The following is a 20,715-nucleotide window of genomic DNA, read 5'->3' as shown; positions in this document are numbered from 1 at the left end:
GAGGTAACAAAGAACCAAACTCAATGCACTACACTATGACATATAGGGGAGACACTTATATCAGTATTTAAAGTGTACATCCAGAAAACCGGATGTGTCAGAGAGACATATCAAGGTTACTCTTCCCAGAGCCAGTTCCTTCAGCTTATAGACATGGCAGTTATAGAATGGGATGGTAAGGAGTATGTTTTGGGGGGAATTTCCAGGATTTTTACAATGATGGCTTATGGGGATCTGCAGAAGGAAGGGGCTCTGACACAACAACACATTCATCCATGAAGCTGCATCTTAGTCTAACTCATTCTGATGAATGATAGGAATCGTGGGTTCAAACACCAACTGATTACACATTTATGGGCTATTTTGATATAGGGCATGAATGTAAAATCCTAGTAAGCCCCTTTAAGAGCACAATGTATCTTCCCAGTGGTATGGCAGCCTCCTACACCCATTTTGTGGCATATCATGCCCCTCTCAACACGTCACACCCTCTCAGAGCATGTAGGGCGCCAGGGCATGAGTCTGATGAAGCAGCGTCATGGCACCACACACAGTTAGAGCCCATGGAAGGCTGCTTTCCAAGAGAAATGAGCCCTCCATGCACTGTGCGGGAGATTTGCTAGGTCTTCTGGGAGTTCCCCATTTTTCAGGAGAATTGGCAAATATGGCAGCTAGTAGCCTCTGGGTCACAATGCAAAATCTGTAACAGGGCTCCCAGCGACCATGCAGCATTTATAACACTGGTGTCTTTTATGGGCATTAGAGCCCAGGTACAACTGGCATATCTGCAACGCTTGATGGCAATGTCCATGCAAATTTATTCTGATTGGTCAAAAATGTTGCCTTAATCTGTGCATGTAAATCCATCAAGATCCTAAAACCTGCCAGCGGCTAGTAATGTTTTAGCAGACATGCCTCCATGAATTTGTAAGTCATAGTAAAGGCCGGGCTGGCAGGGCTGACTGGGACCTGTAGTCCCACAACAAGTGGAAGTTAGTAAATTGCTCAAACCCTCTGTACAGAAGAGCGGACATAGCTGTACAGAAGAGCGGACATAGCTGTACAGAAGAGCGGACACAGCTGTACAGAAGAGCGGACACAGCTGTACAGAAGAGCGGACCTAGCTGTACAGAAGAGCGGACCTAGCTGTACAGAAGATTGGACATAGCTGTACAGAAGAGTGGACATAGCTGTACAGAAGAGCTGACATAGCTGTACAGAAGAGCTGACATAGCTGCACAGAAGAGCGGACATAGCTGCACAGAAGAGCGGACATAGCTGCACAGAAGAGCGGACATAGCTGCACAGAAGAGCGGACATAGCTGCACAGAAGAGCGGACATAGCTGTATAGAAGAGCGGACATAGCTGTACAGAAGAGCGGACATAGCTGTACAGAAGAGCGGACATAGCTGTACAGAAGAGCGGACATAGCTGTACAGAAGAGCGGACATAGCTGTACAGAAGAGCGGACATAGCTGCACAGAAGAGCGGACATAGCTGGTGACTACATCCATTATTTTAGTTGCCAGGCCATTTAGAGCTATAGGCTACTGTCCGTCTAGGGGCGCCTATATGTAAAGGAGAACTACTGGATAGATCTATACAAAATCCCCTAGGATGTATTGAAAATAAGATTTTTTAAAAAATAATTTTAGGTTTAAGTTTAAGGTTTCCTACAATAAATCCTCTACATGTGCCCCGCACAATGCTTTCTCCAACTCTCTGGTACCGCCATGCTATCATAGCGACAGTGGACCTCATGGCAACCAATCGCATCTCTTCTTTAAAACTGCGATAATAAAAATGAAAGCTGGATTCTGTATGGTTACCAGGCGTATTAGTGTCCCTATGATAACATTGAACTGCCATATCACTGGGAAGAAGCATAGTGGAGAATGAAGCTGCTTTCATACCTGCATCCTCAATATCTGAAAACTTTGCATATGGATAAGATTTTGTAATGCTGCCTTGCTACAGATCTTCTAGTCGTTCTCTATTAAAAGGGGTTGTACAAGGTTAGAAAAACATTGTTGCTTTCTTAAGAAAACAGCGCCACACCAGTCCACAGGTTGTGAATGGTATTGCAACCAGCCCCATCCACTTCAGTGGATACCAATGAATACCAGGCGCAACCCACGAACAGGCGTGTTAACCAAGGAGCCATGTTTTTCTGGTCCTGTATTAAGGCCTCTTTAATATGTCAGTGAATCGCGGATGTGTGCTGTCTATGGTCTTCACAAACCACTCACGTACCCACCGACTTTAATGTATGTATTCATACATCAGTGGTTTTCCATGGATCAAGTTAAATGCTGACACCACAGAAGCACACCCTATTTTGTCCATGATTATGGATCCCTTACGCACATTATAGTCTATGGGTCCGTGAAAGCCTCAGGTACAGCACGGATGCCATCCGTGTTTGGTCCGTGGTTTTCACGGATTGCTGCTAAAAAATGCTCTGGAAGTTAGTTTTCAGCCTAACAGTGTCTGTGGAATACAGATGACACATGGACCGAACACGGATCCTTCGCGGACATCTTCGAAGATGACCCACTGACTATCTTGTCAAGGATGTCATCACAGATACGGATGTGTGAAAGAGGCCCAAGAGTCGGCTTGCTTCAAACAAGTACCGTCGTTTGTCTATATCATAAGAATTGAAGGGGTTATCCGTTAATTAATATTGATGACCTATCCTCAGGATAAGGCATCAATATCACAACGGCGGGGGTTTGACACTCTGGACCCACGGCGATTAGCTGTTAGAAGAGGACAGCGGTCCGTGAGCGCCGCGGCCTCTTCCTAGGCCATGTGACATCACCGTACATCAGTCAGACCTCTAGTTGCAGCTCAGCCCCTAGAGGTGAATGGCGCTCAGCTGTAATACCAAGCACAGCTGCCATACTATGTACGGCGGTGTGCTTGGAGAGATACCGGGAGCCAGCTGTATGGCGGTGTGCTTGGAGAGATACTGGGAGCCAGCTGCATGGCGGTGTGATTGGATAGGTGCCGGGAGCCGGCTGTACGGCAGTGTGCTTGGAGAGATACTGGGAGCCGGCTGCATGGCGGTGTGCTTGGATAGGTGCCAGGAGCCAGCTGTATGGCGGTGTGCTTGGAAAGATACTGGGAGCCGGCTGTATGGCGGTGTGCTTGGAGAGATACTGGGAGCCGGCTGTATGGCGGTGTGCTTGAAGAGATACGGGAAGCCGGCTGTACGGCGGTGTGCTTGGATAGGTGCCGGGAGCCGGCTGTACGGCGGTGTGCTTTCAGAGATGCCAGGAGCCAGCTGTACGGCGGTGTGCTTGGAGAGATGCCAAGAGCCAGCTGTACGGCGGTGTGCTTGGATAGGTGCCGGGAGCCGGCTGTACGGCGGTGTGCTTTGAGAGATGCCAGGAGCCAGCTGTACGGCGGTGTGCTTGGAGAGATGCCAGGAGCCAGCTGTACGGCGGTGTGCTTGGAGAGATGCCAGGAGCCAGCTGTACGGCGGTGTGCTTGGATAGGTGCCGGGAGCCGGCTGTACGGCGGTGTGCTTTGAGAGATGCCAGGAGCCAGCTGTACGGCGGTGTGCTTGGAGAGATGCCAGGAACCAGCTGTACGGCGGTGTGCTTGGAGAGATGCCAGGAGCCAGCTGCGCTCACTAGAGCTCTGGTGAGCACCGCGGCTCCCTGTAACAGATTATCGTAGGGGTGCCAGAATTGGACCCCTACCAATCATAGGTCATAATTGATCATTTCTGGATAACCCCTTTAATGATCGTCCGTTAGCCTCGACCAGAGTCAATGTTAAAGAATACACTCTTCTGGGTAAATGATAAAAGTGTGGAAGAAATGTAATATACGCCCATATCCAACAAGACAGAACAGCACAAACATGTACGTATAAGGGGTTGCCCTCTGACTCCACCAGGTAGGTGTGACACCGGACAATTTTACCTTCATAACTTCTGGATATTGACGGAATTTCTTTCCGCATGGAGCAAAATAATTCACTTCTCCCTGCAGCCGTCCACCGACGTTCTTTAATCTCGTTTCTCGTTGCCAGCTATAGAAATGATTCATAGTGTTACATAAGATACAGAGGTGTCATACCTAAATCAGGTCATAGGGAAAGAAAACTCAACCTTTCATCGCAGTAATAGTTAAGGAAGTTGCAGAGGAGCGGACCGCTGACGTGTTCATATTTGCTTTTAGTAGCTAGCACAAATCAACAGGTAAAGGAGATGAATAATTTAATTTTACCAAAGGTCTTCATTACTTGCATCCCGCCTGCCTGATATCACTTTAACTAGCTGTTTTCACCTTGACATTTGCAAGGCCTCTTACTGACAAATGGCAATCATATCGCTAATACTATTTGCAGAAATAGCTGAAAATCGCTATGTTTTTATTACATATGAGGTTGTAGCATCATCGTAACTGTACAGTATATAAAAAATACTTTCCACATGTGCTTCCCAATTTCAGCTGTATTTAGAATTATGGGATGCTTTAGGGAAATGGGAGCAGTGCTGCAGTAACCAGCTACTCCAACTACACAGTGGACGGAGCCGTGTGATTCCTGCGCCGGAGCTACTCCTTAACAGCAGATTGGCAGGGGTACAGGTGTTGGACCTCCCCCTCATATCTGAGTATACAGTTGAAGTAACATTTCGGCTTGATATTAGCCTTCTTTAAGCATGCTTGAAGATTGCTAATGTCTAGCCGAAACATTGCATCTACTGGATTGCTGCTAAAGTATTAAAAAGACCTCACTTTTTTCATTTTTACAAGACAAATGCTGCCTTTCTTCCTTTTTTTATTTTACAAGGAGTCAATTTAGACCAAGGTGCACACTGAAATTCTCAATACTTGGACAATGGGTGCTGTATTCTTTTATCTTTATTTTTTATTTTACAGATAGGTCATCAATTGTTAAATTCTGGAGAACCCCCTTAAGGGCCCAATAACAGGGACAATTATTGGGAATAAAAAGCGATCCCGATAATTGCCGCATGTAAATCTATCACCGATTACCCACCAAAAAAAGCAAACAGCTGGTTTATCGTGCCATCTGTCATTTATGTAGCACATAAAATCATTGTTTCCTGGCATCACATTGTCTAAACAGGGATGCGCTTGCCGACAACCACTGAAACTGTATGGGGATGAACAATAGTAGCAGTGATCGCTCATCTCCTTACAGAAGTGATGATCGCTGCACGAAAATGCAGCTGATTGAGCTTGAAATCATTGGAAGTGGACAGTTCACATCCTAATTATTGCCCCAAGTATCAGGGCCCTATGAGACTGAATGATTATTGGGGCAATATTGGGAACAAGGATTCATAGGAATGCTCATTACCGAAAACTGGCCCATATAATCGCTCCACCAGTCAGCCGAAAAATGAGAGAATGCTTGTTTGTTGTCTGATTTGCATCTTTCATCGAGATGAATGATGCATTATATGCAGCACATCTCACTGTCTGAATCAAGGATGTGCTGCAGATAATTATTAAAACTGAACGAGGCAGGCAAGGCTGCAGTAGCAATGGTTTCTCCCCATGTACTTTTTATCTGGCATTGGCTTATTACATGAGCCAATGCCAATCGGGCAGTCTAATAGGGCTCAGCTATCCACAATCTTCCCTTCGCTACTGTCAGCATGAACGCGCCTACCTTGGCGTGTACACTATAATGCAACTATCAATAACTGTTTTCTGACAGGCAATAATGAGGTTATAACAATCAGCTTTACTGTAGGCTGTAAAGCAAGATGCCTCTACCAGTCAGGAGAAAAGACTGTAATGATGACATCAAGTGGCCAATGTGAAAACTACAACATTTCATAAGTACTCTCATACATTTAATTTTAAAAAAATTACTGCCAACATAAAAAATGGAGTTAGATATATACTGTATGTCACTTGTGTTGATGTGCTTTAAATGACCTACCCATACTCCAATGGGATACGCAATTCACGCTCATCTGTTACTCTTCGCCGCTTGGCAGAACCTTAAAAAAAAATGAAATCTGTATTTTTATACGTCCATACTGGAATAATTAAACTATTCTTGGCAATAATAATACTTAGGACAACTGTACCCCACATTACTAAATCATGGCCCATACTGGAACTCCATTGCACAGAGCTATGAAGTTTAACTATACTGTGGCTATGCAGATGGATAAATGCCCATTAAGGAATAACCCCTCTTATGGATTCTGTCTTCCTTGCAGTACTGCCTATCCCATGAAAATTCTGCATCGATAAGATATCTGATAAAAGCTACTGCTAGTCAGTCCTAAATGGTCCCTAAAAAGATTGCGCCTGCTCTATGCAAAATACATGTTCTTTTGCCCTGTTGGCCAATTTTTCTGCTGATAGGGTCAATATATAGCAGTGGTGGCGAACCTATGGCACGAGTGCCCTCTCTGTGGGCACCCACGCTCTGGAAAAAGTCTATGGTGTACCAATATGTCCTTAGACTTTTCCTGCCATTCATCAGTGCAGGGCGCGCTATGAACGGCACAGGCAGCACACTGAATGTAGGCAGGATATTATAGCTAAATGATAAAGTACATGGAAGATATTCTATACTGAACTGTAGTATTCAGGTTAACTTGCCGTGTAGGCACTTTGAGATAAATAAGTGGGTTTTGGGTTGCAGTTTAGGGCACTCGGTGTGTAAAAGGTTCGCCATCACTGATATATAGAATATGTATACTTTCTCTGGTGAAAGATACCCTTTAGATAAAGCTTCTAAAGGTATGTTCACGTGGAAGAAAATGCACAAAATCCTCAGAAAAAGAGAAAATGCACAAAATCCTCAGAAAAAAAAAACGGTTAACAGAAGCGTCCTGACTTTAATAGGAATCGGAGCTACTGTTCATGTCCCTTCTTGCTGCGCAATAACCACGGCTGTGGCTACATACACATTCCCTCTACTGAATGGGGATAAATCCACGTACAGATGCAGATATGTGGAAGAAATCAGAGGGTCAGCGGTGGATTATGCTGTGGATTGTTACGACAGAGTAAGGTTTTCCTTTAAACTTGGTAGAACAGTATATAAATGCTCTAGTCAATCGCTATGCTCAACTGCAAATAGCAAGGATTTCCCAGATTTAAGGTACTAGGCTTAATCATGTTCTGGTAAATTACTATTTATTTATTTTTTTGCTGAGCCTTCACATACAAAATTCTGTCCGATTCTCCATAGAAACAGACTAGATATTGTCCTTTTAGCAGTAATGACCAATACTAACAAACTTGCAGATTGCAATCCATTGCTAAGGACCACATAATAGAAATATGTATTAGGGTAAGACCAGACGTGGCAGAAATTTAGTTTGCTTCAAATTTGTAGCAAAACCCTTACGAAATTGAAAGGAGTAAAATCCATAACCTTAAAAGGCTATGTACACCTCTGGGGCAATTTTTATTTATTATTATTGCATTGTACTCATTTTGAGCTAAAGATAATTTTTACATCGGTCTTTTATTAAAAATATGGCATCCTGTTTTCTGTACAGAGCTGACATGCTCTAGTAGCACTCTTTGGATTTTCCGTCAGATCAGGAGCAGACAGGACTCCTTATCTCTGCTCTCTGACATTATAAACACTCATTATAGCTCAGTTCTTATCTTACTGGTAAGAATGTGGCGTAAATAAGTGTTTATGACCTCTTAGTAGTTTAGCGCTAAGGTTTATTAGATAACAGGCACAAAGTGAAAGTACTGGTCACACAGTTAGAAAAACAGTTAACCCTTTGTGACAGGACAGCTCAATATTTGTAATAAAGGCTAATCGAAAAAATTATTTTTAGCCAAAAAAGAGTAACATGCAATCATTAATAAAAAAGCTTCCAAAGGTGTACATAGCCTTTAAGGCTATGGACACCTCTGGGTGCATTTTTGTATAGCATTTTACTTATCTTGAACTAAAAATCATTTTTACAATTGGTCTTTAATTTCAAAATTTCAACAGTTCCTCCTTTACTACTTTCAGTTTCACTATGCTGCAGGCTGTTCTTTCTCCTTCTCAGCAAAACTCATCAGAGAGCTGTTCTGATGGCTCGATCTCTAGCCCTTATCTTTACTTTCCTGACAGCTCATAAACACTTAAGCTGATAAGATGATGACTTGAATGAGTGTTTATGAGCTGTTAGGAAAATAAAGATAAGGCCTACAGATCGAGCTGTCAGAGCAGCTCTCTGACGGATTTTGCTGAGAAGCAGAAGGAACAGTCTGCAGATGCAGTGAAACTGGAAGCTGTAGAAGAAAACCTGTTGAAAGTTTTTCACAAAGACCAGTTAGAAATTAATATTTTTAGACTAGGATAAGTAGAATACATTAATAACACAACAAAATGAGCATTCTGCAGATTTAAAGATTTAGCCACAGGATCTGGATGAAATTTGTAAAATCTCACCCACTTGCCTTGTACTGTGATCTGCTGTGGATTTTACCTGGGCAAGTCTGCCACATAGGAATTCACCCTTATAAATGACTATCTAAGAAAAAGGTGATTCTCTCTTTAAAGTAAAGTTAGTCATAATAAACTGGAATGGATTTATCAGCATGCCAAGAGAAGATACAGAAAAGGATTCAAATATGAGATACCGCATGGCGTGCTGGGGCTGAGAGTGGCAGAGGAGCTGTGGAAGTCAGAGGACGGTGTATCGGGGCACAGGGCGGCAGGAGCAGAGCTTGGACTCTTTATCACTTGCAGGTTCAGGGGTGTGGAGTGGGCTGCGATGCTGTTTGCTGTGCTGTTCGTAGATGGAGTCGTTTTGTTGAACTTCACTTTCTCTCCTTCAGTGTCACTGTCAGATTCATCCTTATCATCATCGTCTTCCGATCCCTCCGAGTCAGATTCTGAATTGCTGTCAGACTCTGTTTGGGGGGGGGAAAAAAGACAAGTCATATTCACCTCCTCGGGTTCTGACTTCTGCATAGTATGGGGTAGAGATGGCGCCACCGCCAGTCTTGAGCGTTCAGGCTGTGCCTTACAGCTGTCTCTTGATAACTACTCCTATCATCTTTAGCTATTTCATGGACCAGAGAACATACCAGCCGAGGAGTCTGTGTGCCCTGCTTACACAAATATCTAGCGAGGCATAGGACTATAGGACTTTCCACAATGTAGCTTACACCTATTACATTACTTATTATACTGATACATTTACTTACAGGTGTTGATTATGAAAATTACTAAATATGATAAAATCCAGGGTGGAACTGTTCTGTGAATGTTTTTTTTTTATCATGTGTAGATGGGTTTCCATCCTTCAATATATGTACTACCTCCTTGGAGATTCTGTACTAATCAAGCCTATGATGCCTTTAAATCACCAGGACCCTTTTGATATCAACTAGTTCTGTCTGTTGAAGGGACTAACTAATGTAGTGCATACAGTGCAAAGCAATGGCTCACTGAGAAAGTGACTGCTCGAATCATTTCAGTGCTACCCAAATTCCTCTTTACAAGGGAACGCTTGATGGAGCACTTCATGCAAAAAGCAAATGATGATGGGAAGAATACTTGCTAAAATGAATCATCACATGCACCACATCAAAAAAGTCCCTATATCGGGTGGATATGGACTACGAGGTCTAGAACTCAACCAATCTTCACAAAGCTAGTATGGAGGAAGATTAGGTCTTTAACAAGACGATTCACTTAAAGTCTATTCCTAGAGTCACTTGTGTAAAGGGGTTGTCCACTCCTCTACAAGTCATGGCCTATCCTCAGGTATTTTTCGTATTTCCTCTTGAACATCCACCTCATGTTTACAGTGTGGGTAGTCACAAATGCTCGGTCACACTGGTCAGATCCTAGAGGCGGAGTGATTCCTGCAGGCTAGCCAATAAGGATCAGCACTAGAAGCGGCTTCTTCTCCCCAGCACTGGACACATTAGGTGGATGTCCTAAGAGGGAATCAAAAGAAAAACTGGGGGTGCAATGTCTAGACACGGGAGTATTATTTTTTAAAAATATTCCAATTTAAAAATGTAACACTGAATAGTTGGACAACCCCTTCAAGCAGTACCCCTGTGTTTGTAGTAAGGAGAACTAACAACTATGATCATGTAGTTACCTGCAGTTTATGTAAATTAACACAACTGTGCGCCATCACGTTATGGCCTTTGGATCTTTTGCAAAGTCATATTTTTTGGGTCCTAAATAACAGGTCAGGAACCTGAGACCAATGGGTACCAATAATGCATAACATGTATTTAAACCATCAGTACAATTCTACGTATAAGTGGATTACAAACCAGACTGACTGTCTGAATCATCGTCTTCATCCTCTTCGTCTTCCTCTTCATCATCCTCGTCATCATCCTCATCGTCATCTTCTTCATTGGAGTCATCAGAGTCCTTGCTGCTGGGGATATCAGAGTCTGTTCCTCGGAACTTGTCCAGTAAAGACTTTGCAGCATGTACCTGGTGGGGCGTTTTTATTGCTGGTGAGTTATTGTCCAGGGTTTTCTCCTTACAGAGACTATGTAATAAAGGGGATCCGCTTGGCCCAAGGACCGATTTGCTGGATGAATTCTTTTTCACACAGGAACTCAGGTTGATTGGAGAGGAAAACTGGGCGCTAGTGGAAACCACTATATTTTCACTCAATTTATTTTCCCGCTTTGATTTGGTGGTAAGCGCCAGGGGGGCATCCTGGATAACACAGGGAATGACTCCATTTGGCTGGTGATTTCCCAACAGAGCGTTTGTTAGGAAGCGATTGGAGTGACTATTCTCTACGGATTTCTGTTGGTGACATATGGAGTTAGAAATGGGACTGGGAACTGGTGGTGATACAATTGTATTTTTCTGGTGCTTGGAGCCGTCCTGGGGCTTGTTTAGTTGTGCAGGGAATGCTTGTTTGTGGTGATCCTGCATGGAAACAGATACATGATTAGGAAATAGATCAGCAGTGGTCCCTCATGCAAAACACAATATATGGGCCCCTTCCTTTCCAGTATCTTATTATAGAGCACATCCTTGATGTCTCCCTAGCAAAGCTTTATATAGGAGTCCATTACTTTGATGAATTACAATCTCCCAGTGATGGTGAGCCATGAAACTCATAAGATCAGTCCCAGTGCTCAAACCAGCACCTGGATCTGAATACTTTTGTAACTGCATGTAATAAAAAATTTAGCATAGCTACTGAGTTATTCATTTTTTTTATATCTGTATAGCGCCACCTGCTGTTTGTTTGTTTTATCCTATCTCACTGAGATGGCCACACATGTTCAGTTTCATCCTTAAACTGCCTCCTGAGTTGTGATAGGTAGAGAGCTGCAGCAGAATGGACACACCCCCTGAGCTGCAGCAGAATGGACACACCCCCTGAGCTGCAGCAGAATGGACACACCCCCTGAGCTGCAGCAGAATGGACACCCCCCCTGAGCTGCAGCAGAATGGACACACCCCCTGAGCTGCAGCAGAATGGACACACACCCTGAGCTGCAGCAGAATGGACACACCCCCTGAGCTGCAGCAGAATGGACACACCCCCTGAGCTGCAGCAGAATGGACACCCCCCCTGAGCTGCAGCAGAATGGACACACCCCCTGAGCTGCAGCAGAATGGACCCCCCCTGAGCTGCAGCAGAATGGACACACCCCCTGAGCTGCAGCAGAATGGACACACCCCCTGAGCTGCAGCAGAATGGACACACCCCCTGAGCTGCAGCAGAATGGACACACCCCCTGAGCTGCAGCAGAATGGACACACACCCTGAGCTGCAGCAGAATGGACACACACCCCTGAGCTGCAGCAGAAAAATGGACACACCTGCTGAGCTGCAGCAGAATGTACACAACCCTTGAGCTGCAGCAGAATGGACAAACCCGCTGAGCTGCAGCAGAATGGACAAACCCCCTGAGCTGCAGCAGAATGGACACACACCCTGAGCTGCAGCAGAATGGACACACCCCCTGAGCTGCAGCAGAATGGACACACCCCCTGAGCTGCAGCAGAATGGACAAACCCCCTGAGCTGCAGCAGAATGGACACACCCCCTGAGCTGCAGCAGAATGGACACACCCCCTGAGCTGCAGCAGAATGGACACACCCCCTGAGCTGCAGCAGAATGGACACACCCCCTGAGCTGCAGCAGAATGGACACACACCCTGAGCTGCAGCAGAATGGACACACACCCTGAGCTGCAGCAGAATGGACACACCCCCTGAGCTGCAGCAGAATGGACACACCCCCTGAGCTGCAGCAGAATGGACACACACCCTGAGCTGCAGCAGAATGGACACACACCCTGAGCTGCAGCAGAATGGACACACCCCTTGAGCTAGAAGGGCCCTGAATGGAAATTTGTTGGTGTAATACACCTCTTAAGGTCCTAATACACCTGCAGATGAAGCAGGCAATTGTAGGGAAAGAAGTGTTTCTTCCTGGCAATCGCCTGCTTGCTAGAGGAGGAGACCGCTGCTGTTACATGCAGCGATCTCCTTCTATGTAGGGGGAGAAGCAAAAGCGCTGTTTGCTAGCAGCAGATTGTAATTACACAGCACGATCTGCTGCCGACAAACGATTTTTAAACCTGCTAAAAAATTCTGATTACCCGATGAATGCCTGTTAGCGATGATCTGAAAGATTATCTTCAGGTGTAATACGGCCTTTAGTCATGGGATGAACCCTTTAAATGCAACTAAGCAGACAATAGGAAATAAGTCCTTTTGCCTTTTAGTCTGACAGTGGGCTCCCTTACCTACAGTTGCTCATAAGGGAAATACCGGTAAAAATAGAGTTTTTCAACATAAATTACTAATAATTTGGTCCCACTGATTACCAAGCAGAAGATCAAATGTTTAAGGGTGTTACCATAGTGGGAGCAAATGACTCTGCAACTGACGGGGAACCCTGCTCCCCATATGAGTAGATCAGTACTATAAATGATGCATCACATGTGGGGGCCCTGTTACAGATTCTGCATTGAGACCCAGCATTAGGTTATTAGCTGTTGGATATGGGATCAGACTACACAGGGTTTGTTTGTAGTCTGTTACCACGGAGACATATAGGTCTGTATAGGAGCTGTAGATGCAAAATAGTAGGAATATTTTTAAAGAGACCATTTGCAAAGCTGTTTAATTTTTCCTTTTAGATGTATTAGAGGGACAAAAATAATTGGTTGCAAGAATGCACATAGGCCTAACATTGTACACTGAAAGAACCCAGCATCCACAATAAATACATCAGTCAAAACAGCCTAAGGATGAAGCGTATCTGAACTTATTTCTAGGAAACTGGCAAGTCAAATCCATATCCCATTTTCATGGCGATTTTAGAACACAGGGCACAATTACTTCTATATTTATCATGTTACGTTCATAATCTGCCAAAATATTATGCAGGATCTGTAAACATTTACAAGTCAAGGTTGCGATATCTATACACAAAAATAAACAATTTTTATACAAGTTATCTATTCTGCCAGTACGATAATGCCATGGGCAAAATGTAACCCCCAACCGCCCAGTGCTGCATCTACCACGCCATTGCAAAAATGTAGGCAACTTTCTCCTATCCTTCCAAGATCCCTGCTTGTTGTCTGTGTATGAATGCATTCTTTATATACGGAATCTGTCAGCTTTACTTACATACACTGGCATATACTGTAAAGGACGGAAGAGGATGCTCTGAGCTGTGTCCACCCTACACCAAAATACTTCATAGTCTGGGAAAGATGAGTAAAAATCCATGTAATGTCAATATAAGGAGTGGGTATGACTGCTGGAACCCTCACTGATCCTCAAGGTAAAGGGCCCACAACACTAGCTAAGGGCTCACAGGGTTTACTGCACAGTGACACTCCCGGCCAGTGGGACGCCAACACAGCCCTATTCACTTCAGTGGGGCCTTTGCAGTTCCCTGACCAGCAAGTGGCCAAAAGCACTGTTCTATAGGAGAAAAGAAGGGACCAGAGTCCTTTCGTTCTCGATAATGATGTGTACCTTAGGTGAGACCTCCTCGATTATAATGCGAAGGCATATCCGTCAGTATTCCATAACATAGGAAACTCTCTTTAAAAGCTACTATGTAAAATACCTGTTGGTTTGTCGCTACAATTCTGCAAATCTTTCATTGCATGTCTACAAAAAAAATAACTCAATGCCGTCCATGTCATCCTTCCTAGATAAATGGCTCCTCGCTATGAATAAAATGACTTAAATTCCCAGACTGTGCGCAAGACTTGATTGTACTTAGTGAGGACGAGCCTCCTTACTGATTTCGACAATGCTGAAGAGGGCAGGCTTGGTTAGGGCTAAATGTCTCCCGTGGGGTAATTTGAGGTAGCACCATGTCCAACTCAGTTTATCTTTTACAATGTTTGAATAGATGATTTTCTGAAGAGTCATTATCTGTTGAGATTATTGCGATGATTTACGAGCGCGTCAGGCCCACGAAGGCAATACAGCCATTTCCTCAGCAAATAATTCCCATTTTGAGAGAAGTTTCAGCCAGCGGCTTGTAGCATGGTGTCAGCAAAGAAACAGCATGGTAACAGGAGGCCAGTAATGAGGTATCTTTCTGCTTTATTGGCTCAGGACAAAGGGCAATCAGATAAAGTGCTTACTTCTCTCCAGCCTTGTCCCCTTGCCTTTGCAGACAGGGGATGGTAATGTTCTTCAAGATGAACTCTGAGCTAAAGTCTTGAAGACATTCTTGTAATTCCTAGGGAAGAAAATGTCTAGCATTTTTTTTTTTAAAGTATCTGTATAAACCCTTAGGAATTTGTATTGATTTCTCAAGACTTTCCATGAAACAAACGATGACTTCATACTTATAGGACAAGGAGACCAAGGCTTCAGGTTAAATATTGTCTTCTCCTGGGCCACCGCTGTGAACACAAGTAATTCCTAAGCCAAGAATGTGTAAGCGCCACGCCATGATCACAGGACGTTTACCGCTTATCTGGTGACTATAGTTAACGAGTTACCAAGTGTATGTTTTTAGTATCTTAACAAAATAACAAGCTCATTTTTAGGCTTACATCCCCATTCGTAAGTCCAAAGAGGACACATAACCCTCCACAACCTGTCTCCTCTAATACATCCTTGACCTGATCTCTGGTCCTCACACAACCTCCTTCTCTACCTACTTCTTATCTGCTCCTCCTACAATCGCTTACATTTTTCTCCTGTGCTTCCCCTGTACTCTGAAACTCTCTACCTCATTATATCAGACTCTTAGCTGCCATCGAAACCTTCAAAAGAAACATTAAAACCCACCTCTTCAGACAAGCCTACAACCTACAGTAATTCTGCTGCAATTATACCGCCATATGAGCAGCTTCTGCCCACATAGATTGTAAGCCCCTGTGGGCAAGGTTCCTTCTGGGCCAGTTTGGAACTTGTCTTGTTCACGCTTACTCTACTTGTTTTGCTTTATGTACATGCACCCCTTTTGATATGTACAGCGCCATGGAATAAACGGCGCTATAATAATAATAAGGATTTATGGTTACATTTATACTTCCTAACTTGACGGTCACTCACCATTTTTATGCTGCATTCACACTGCATTTCTGTGGAAAAAATAAAGTTTCCTGGCATATATGTCAAATGTTCACCCAATGGAGGCCAAAACTGTATTTTTTGGCCTCCATCTAGCTGGAATACATCAGTATGCTTTTTTTTTTAGGAAATTTGCACAGGCCACAGTCTATAGTGCACTGGGTGACAATGGCAGCTCATCCCGTATAATCTGCTTTTATCAAAGGGAGATCCTTTGGGCCGTGTCTGGTCTGCTGTCCTAAGCTACAGTACAATTGCTTTACCAAAGTAACTCTTTGGTGACTACCGACAGTCCATAGTAGAAATGCAATTACTGCAAAGCAAAGGCCCTTTTACATTGGCAGACACAGTAGGCAATTATTGGGAACAATACATTCATTCCTGATAATTTCCTGGTCATCAAAGGAGGTGAGATTTGCATTTAAATGTAGCAGTCACCTCCACTGAATGGGGAAGAGTGATCACCACTGTGATCAGTTGTTCCCATAGGGAATTATTGTTTCTGGGCAGCAGGTCGCAGTTTACACAGGATAATCTTCTGCCTAGAAACTAGGATTTAGGTGACATTCGAAGCTATGCTTTCGCCTGATGAATGAGCGTTTGCACATTTTTTGGGTGATCGGTGGCACCTTAAGACAGGGCAGTTATCAGGAACGAGCATTCCTAGGAATACTCCTTCCCGATAATTGCCCTGGTAAAGGGGCCTTAAAGGGAACCAGTGAGCACCAAAATGGCTCCTAAACTGCCCACAGTACCTTACAGGTGATCTGGTTCAGTCATCCAATCTGATCGCTGTAAAACAACTTTTATTCCGCCACAGGCTGAATGCAAATGAGGACCTTGAGGCCAAGGAGGCAGCGGCTTTCACACTTGAAGTCAAGCTTGCCACCCACCCTTCCCGCTACTTTGCGTTTTATTGATGGGCTTTCTCGTTTCATGCACGATTCCTTCTTGAGATGAATAGTGGACTGACACCTTGCCCCTATGCCAATCCTCTAATTGGCAATAGCTCTGGAAGCAGACAGCTTTGAAGTGGACAGAGGTCCTCACTGCAGAGCTCCTTCTATTGATTTCAATGGGAGCAGTGCTCTATTAACACGCTCCCTGCACTACAGTTGACAGAGCTATGTAGTTCCTACGCCAGAGCTACACCCAAACAGCAGATCAGCAGGGGTGCAGGGTGTCAGACCCCTGCCGGACAGTTAGTAATGGCCTATCCTGAGTATAGGCCGTCACAAAATAAAAGCTGGACAATCCCTTTAATTCTTCTATGGATTGTCTTCTATGACCACAGACTAATACATGCAGAAATCTCTGAACTAAAATTGAAATTCCAATTTTCTGGGTAAGAAGTTATTTTTCCTGTGCTCATAAAGTGTCCTGTAGAGAGACGTTGAAGGGCACAGCAGGAGCCTCCGAGCTATTCTAAGGAGAGCGCTCAGTTATGGATATCTTGTGGCGATGCTGCATTTTTACCATTCGTATTTTTAAGAGCTACAAAGAGCAAATATACGTCGGCCGTTTACAAGTCATCTTAAAGTAAAACATCGGTCTCAAAGCCGCAACAGGTCTTCAGGTAGCAAGTGATAGTATCACTTACAAATCATCGTCCCTCAAAGAACAGAGCAAATTCCAGGTTCTTAATCCAACTCTGACCCCAGGTTCACCTTTTTCAATTTTACTAAATTCTTCAGTTTATTAGCACATTTTGAGTTTTTCTAGATATGAGGTTTGTATGTAAAATGCCTTGATCTATAAATAAATATATATAAATATATGAATGACTGATACATGTAAAGAAAACATGCTACAATTAATCCTCTTCAGGATGGTGAAAGTTGTATTTTTTAATGGTACCATTTTAGGGAATATAAGTGATACTAACTTTTATTAGAGGGCTTGTCCCACGAAAAAATTGATACAGATCCAGCGTCTGGATCTGAATACTTTTGTAATTTGCACGTAATTAAAAGATTTTGTATAGCTTCTATTTTTCAGTTATTCAATGAAATCTATCTGTATCTCTTTTCTAATTTCTCTGTCTTCCTCAATTGAGGTGGAAGCACATGCTCAGTCCCATTCTTCACCTACTACCAGCTGCAGCAGACAGGACACGCCCCAGAGAAAGGACATGACCCTGAGCTGCCAGCTTGAAATAAATGTAGCAGAGCAAATTAATTAATGTGGAGATCTCTGGATCCATGTGAGGTCCAGGGCTGGTTCTAGCTTTGATAGAAGAGATTGTCATGTTCTATATGATGTCTGATTCTCATTTTTTTACATTAATCATGGGATAACCCTTTTAAGTTATTTTATGTGTTATTGTTGTTTTATTGCCACTGTTCTCTAAGCAGAATAAATAACAAGTTGCATTTCTTGTACGGGGTATATGGCGACATCATTCACAGGGTCCATTTGTTATACGCGCCTAGACGGTTCCCGACACATATGTTAATCATATTCATGGGCTCCCATTCACACAACTGGTATTATCTTTTTTTTTTTTTTTTTTGCACAATAGCGTACCTGAGAGGCATTTATCTGAGGTATATGCTGGGAAATCTTCCCGATATATGCTGTTGATGTACAGCGTGAATTATTCCTAAGGGCATGGTCACACGTAAAGTAATTTTTTTTTAGGTCTGTTCTGTAAAGAGATACGTGTCCTATTCTTGGCCACAAAATGTGGTCAACAGACTCACTGATGTCCATGGGTCCGAAAAAAAATGGATGCAACCGTATTTTGTGGATCAGCGTTTTGTGGACTTTAAAATACAAGCGTTGTGTGCATAAGGCCATACATTGCAACACATATTTTGATTTGTTCCTGATATAGTATAGGCTTCAGAGCTGAAATCTCCTGACATTTTTTACAGGCTCAGTGCATCCACAGACTGAGCTGCAGTGATTTGCTTTATAGGGGGTGCAATGAGAAGAGTCTGCAACGCACTGATGTATGTCACCTCTGGGTCCATTCACAATTACTAAGCCATCCAGCTAAACCTCCCATTTTACACATACATGATTTAGAACATAGTAATTAAAGGGGTTATCCTGGAAAAGATAATGATGACTTATCCTTAGGATAGGTCATTGCTATCACATCAGCCGGGGGTCCAAGTCCCGCCACCCCCGCCCACCGATCAGCTGTTTCAGAAAGCTACTGCGCTGAATGAAGCTATGGCGAGCGATGCAGGCTCCTGGACAGCGCTGTACATCATATAGTGGCCATGCTTGGTATTACAGCTCATCCCCATTGATTTGAATGGGAATGAGCTGCAACTAGGCCACATGACTGATGTACAGTGACGACACCGGCCTAGGAAGAGGCTGCGGCGCTCAGGGCATATTCTAACCGCTGACTGGTGGGGGTCCTGGGTGTTACACCCCCTCAGATCCGATACTGATGACCTATACTGAGGATATCTTTTCCTGGATAATCCCCTTTTAAGCAATAATTACAACAGTGGATGTACTATAGGACAAAACCCTATACATTCCTAGAGTTGCTGACGTATTTGAAGCCAAGATCAAAATTTATAGCAATGGAGAAAAAAAGGGTGAGTCTTCCTACCCTTTTAATTCTCAAGTCGCTGGGTTGAGGCATGGGTTCTTCAGAGGTATTTTTGTTTCCTGGTTTGAGTCCATCAGAAGAGGGGGCTCCATGCTTCAAGCTGGACATCCTTACTGGATTGATTAAGCAAACTAAGAGGTTTGGTAGTGGAGACCAGTCCTGTACATTGTATTACACTTGTGTGTTTGTTCACAGCCTCCTCCTTGGCCTGAGAGCTTTGGAATATAAAAGGAAGATGCTGGGACAAAACCTGAGGATGTTTTGGCTGGGACTGGAATGGTGAGCGGTTCTGGGAATCGGGAACAAGAGGTAACTGCTGGTGTACGCGTTTCTCCGGCAACTTCTCCGGTTGGTTTCCATCTGGTTTCAGGTCAGGGATGTTATGAATTAGCACCTAAAAAGAAATGAAAGAAATGTCATATTTCTTAAAGAATAATGACATGAATACGCAGCTTACTCCGGCCCCGGACTCAGTAAATTATTCTATCTGTGTGTCATTTTAAATACATTTTTAGGACCATTCAGCACGTAAAAGTGTTCCTAGTTAATCTTTCAGACTGGATAAAAAAATGTAGAAGTCACACGCCCGTATCGATCTGCCACCACTCATATTCCGATGCATCCCTCTGCTCACTACTTCCTGGCCCCTCTCAACACCGAAATGTGCCAATCACTGGCTGAGTGATCATGTTTCCTGTGTTAAAGGGGTTGTCTCATGAAAAATTTTCAAACCAGCACCTGGATCTGAACACTTTTGTAATTGCATGTAATTAAAAATTTAGCATAGACACTGAGTTATTCAATAAAATGAATCTGTATAGCGCCACCTGCTGTTCTTTCTCATTTCTTTGTCCTGCACACTGAGATGGCCGCACATGCTCAGTTTCATCCTTCAACTGCCTCCTAAGCTGTGATAGGGAGAGCTGAGACACGCCCCCTGAGCTGTGATAGGGAGAGCTGAGACACGCCCCCTGAGCTGTGATAGGGAGAGCTGAGACACGCCCCCTGAGCTGTGATAGGGAGGGCTGAGACACGCCCCCTGAGCTGTGATAGGGAGGGCTGAGACACGCCCCCTGAGCTGTGATAGGGAGAGCTGAGACACGCCCCCTGAGCTGTGATAGGGAGAAAAGACACTCCCCTTGAGCTTTCAGCTTGATATTAATCTATCAGAACAATGAATGGGGAGATCTCTGGATCCATGTGAGGTACAGGGCTGGTTCTAGCTTTGTTAGAAAGAGGTTGTCATGTACTATATGATGTCTGATTTTCCTTTTTTACATTAGTCATGGGATAACCCTTTTAAAGGTGACCAGGGAGTAGAGACCATGGGTAGGGGAGACCCAGGAAGCATCAGAGCAGGAGCTGCAGGTAATCATGAGGTATGACTTTTTTATATTTTTTAAACTACTCTAAACATTTTTTTAAAATTGTAACTCACTACTGTTCATGAGAATATTTTTTTAAAATATAAAAAAGGTCAAGAAAATGAAGCATTACTCACCTAAACAATCCTTTCTCTCTGGCTACAGAGTTGTCCTGCGTTTAGCCAGTGATTGGCTGAGGGGGTAGTTTCCAGCCATTTCCTGTGTGTCTAGCTGGTACCAGGAAT

The 20,715-nt window shown here is 43.7% G+C and overlaps 1 protein-coding gene across 1 annotated transcript in view; it reads right to left on the bottom strand.

Annotated features, from left to right (window-relative positions):
* The window catches only part of BAZ2B (bromodomain adjacent to zinc finger domain 2B), a 172,780-nt gene that overhangs the window by 56,665 nt on the left and 95,400 nt on the right, over positions 1 to 20,715 (bottom strand). The window contains 6 exon segments of the mRNA XM_044302621.1: positions 3,937 to 4,045; positions 5,936 to 5,996; positions 8,608 to 8,880; positions 10,267 to 10,885; positions 19,107 to 19,211; positions 19,213 to 19,500. Coding sequence (XP_044158556.1) covers positions 3,937 to 4,045; positions 5,936 to 5,996; positions 8,608 to 8,880; positions 10,267 to 10,885; positions 19,107 to 19,211; positions 19,213 to 19,500 — 1,455 coding nt within the window.

The sequence above is a fragment of the Bufo gargarizans genome, chromosome 8 (genome assembly GCF_014858855.1).
Source record: "Bufo gargarizans isolate SCDJY-AF-19 chromosome 8, ASM1485885v1, whole genome shotgun sequence".
Taxonomy (NCBI): domain Eukaryota; kingdom Metazoa; phylum Chordata; class Amphibia; order Anura; family Bufonidae; genus Bufo; species Bufo gargarizans.
Note: the sequence above shows the minus strand (reverse complement) of the source record. Positions and strands in the feature narration are given on the sequence as shown.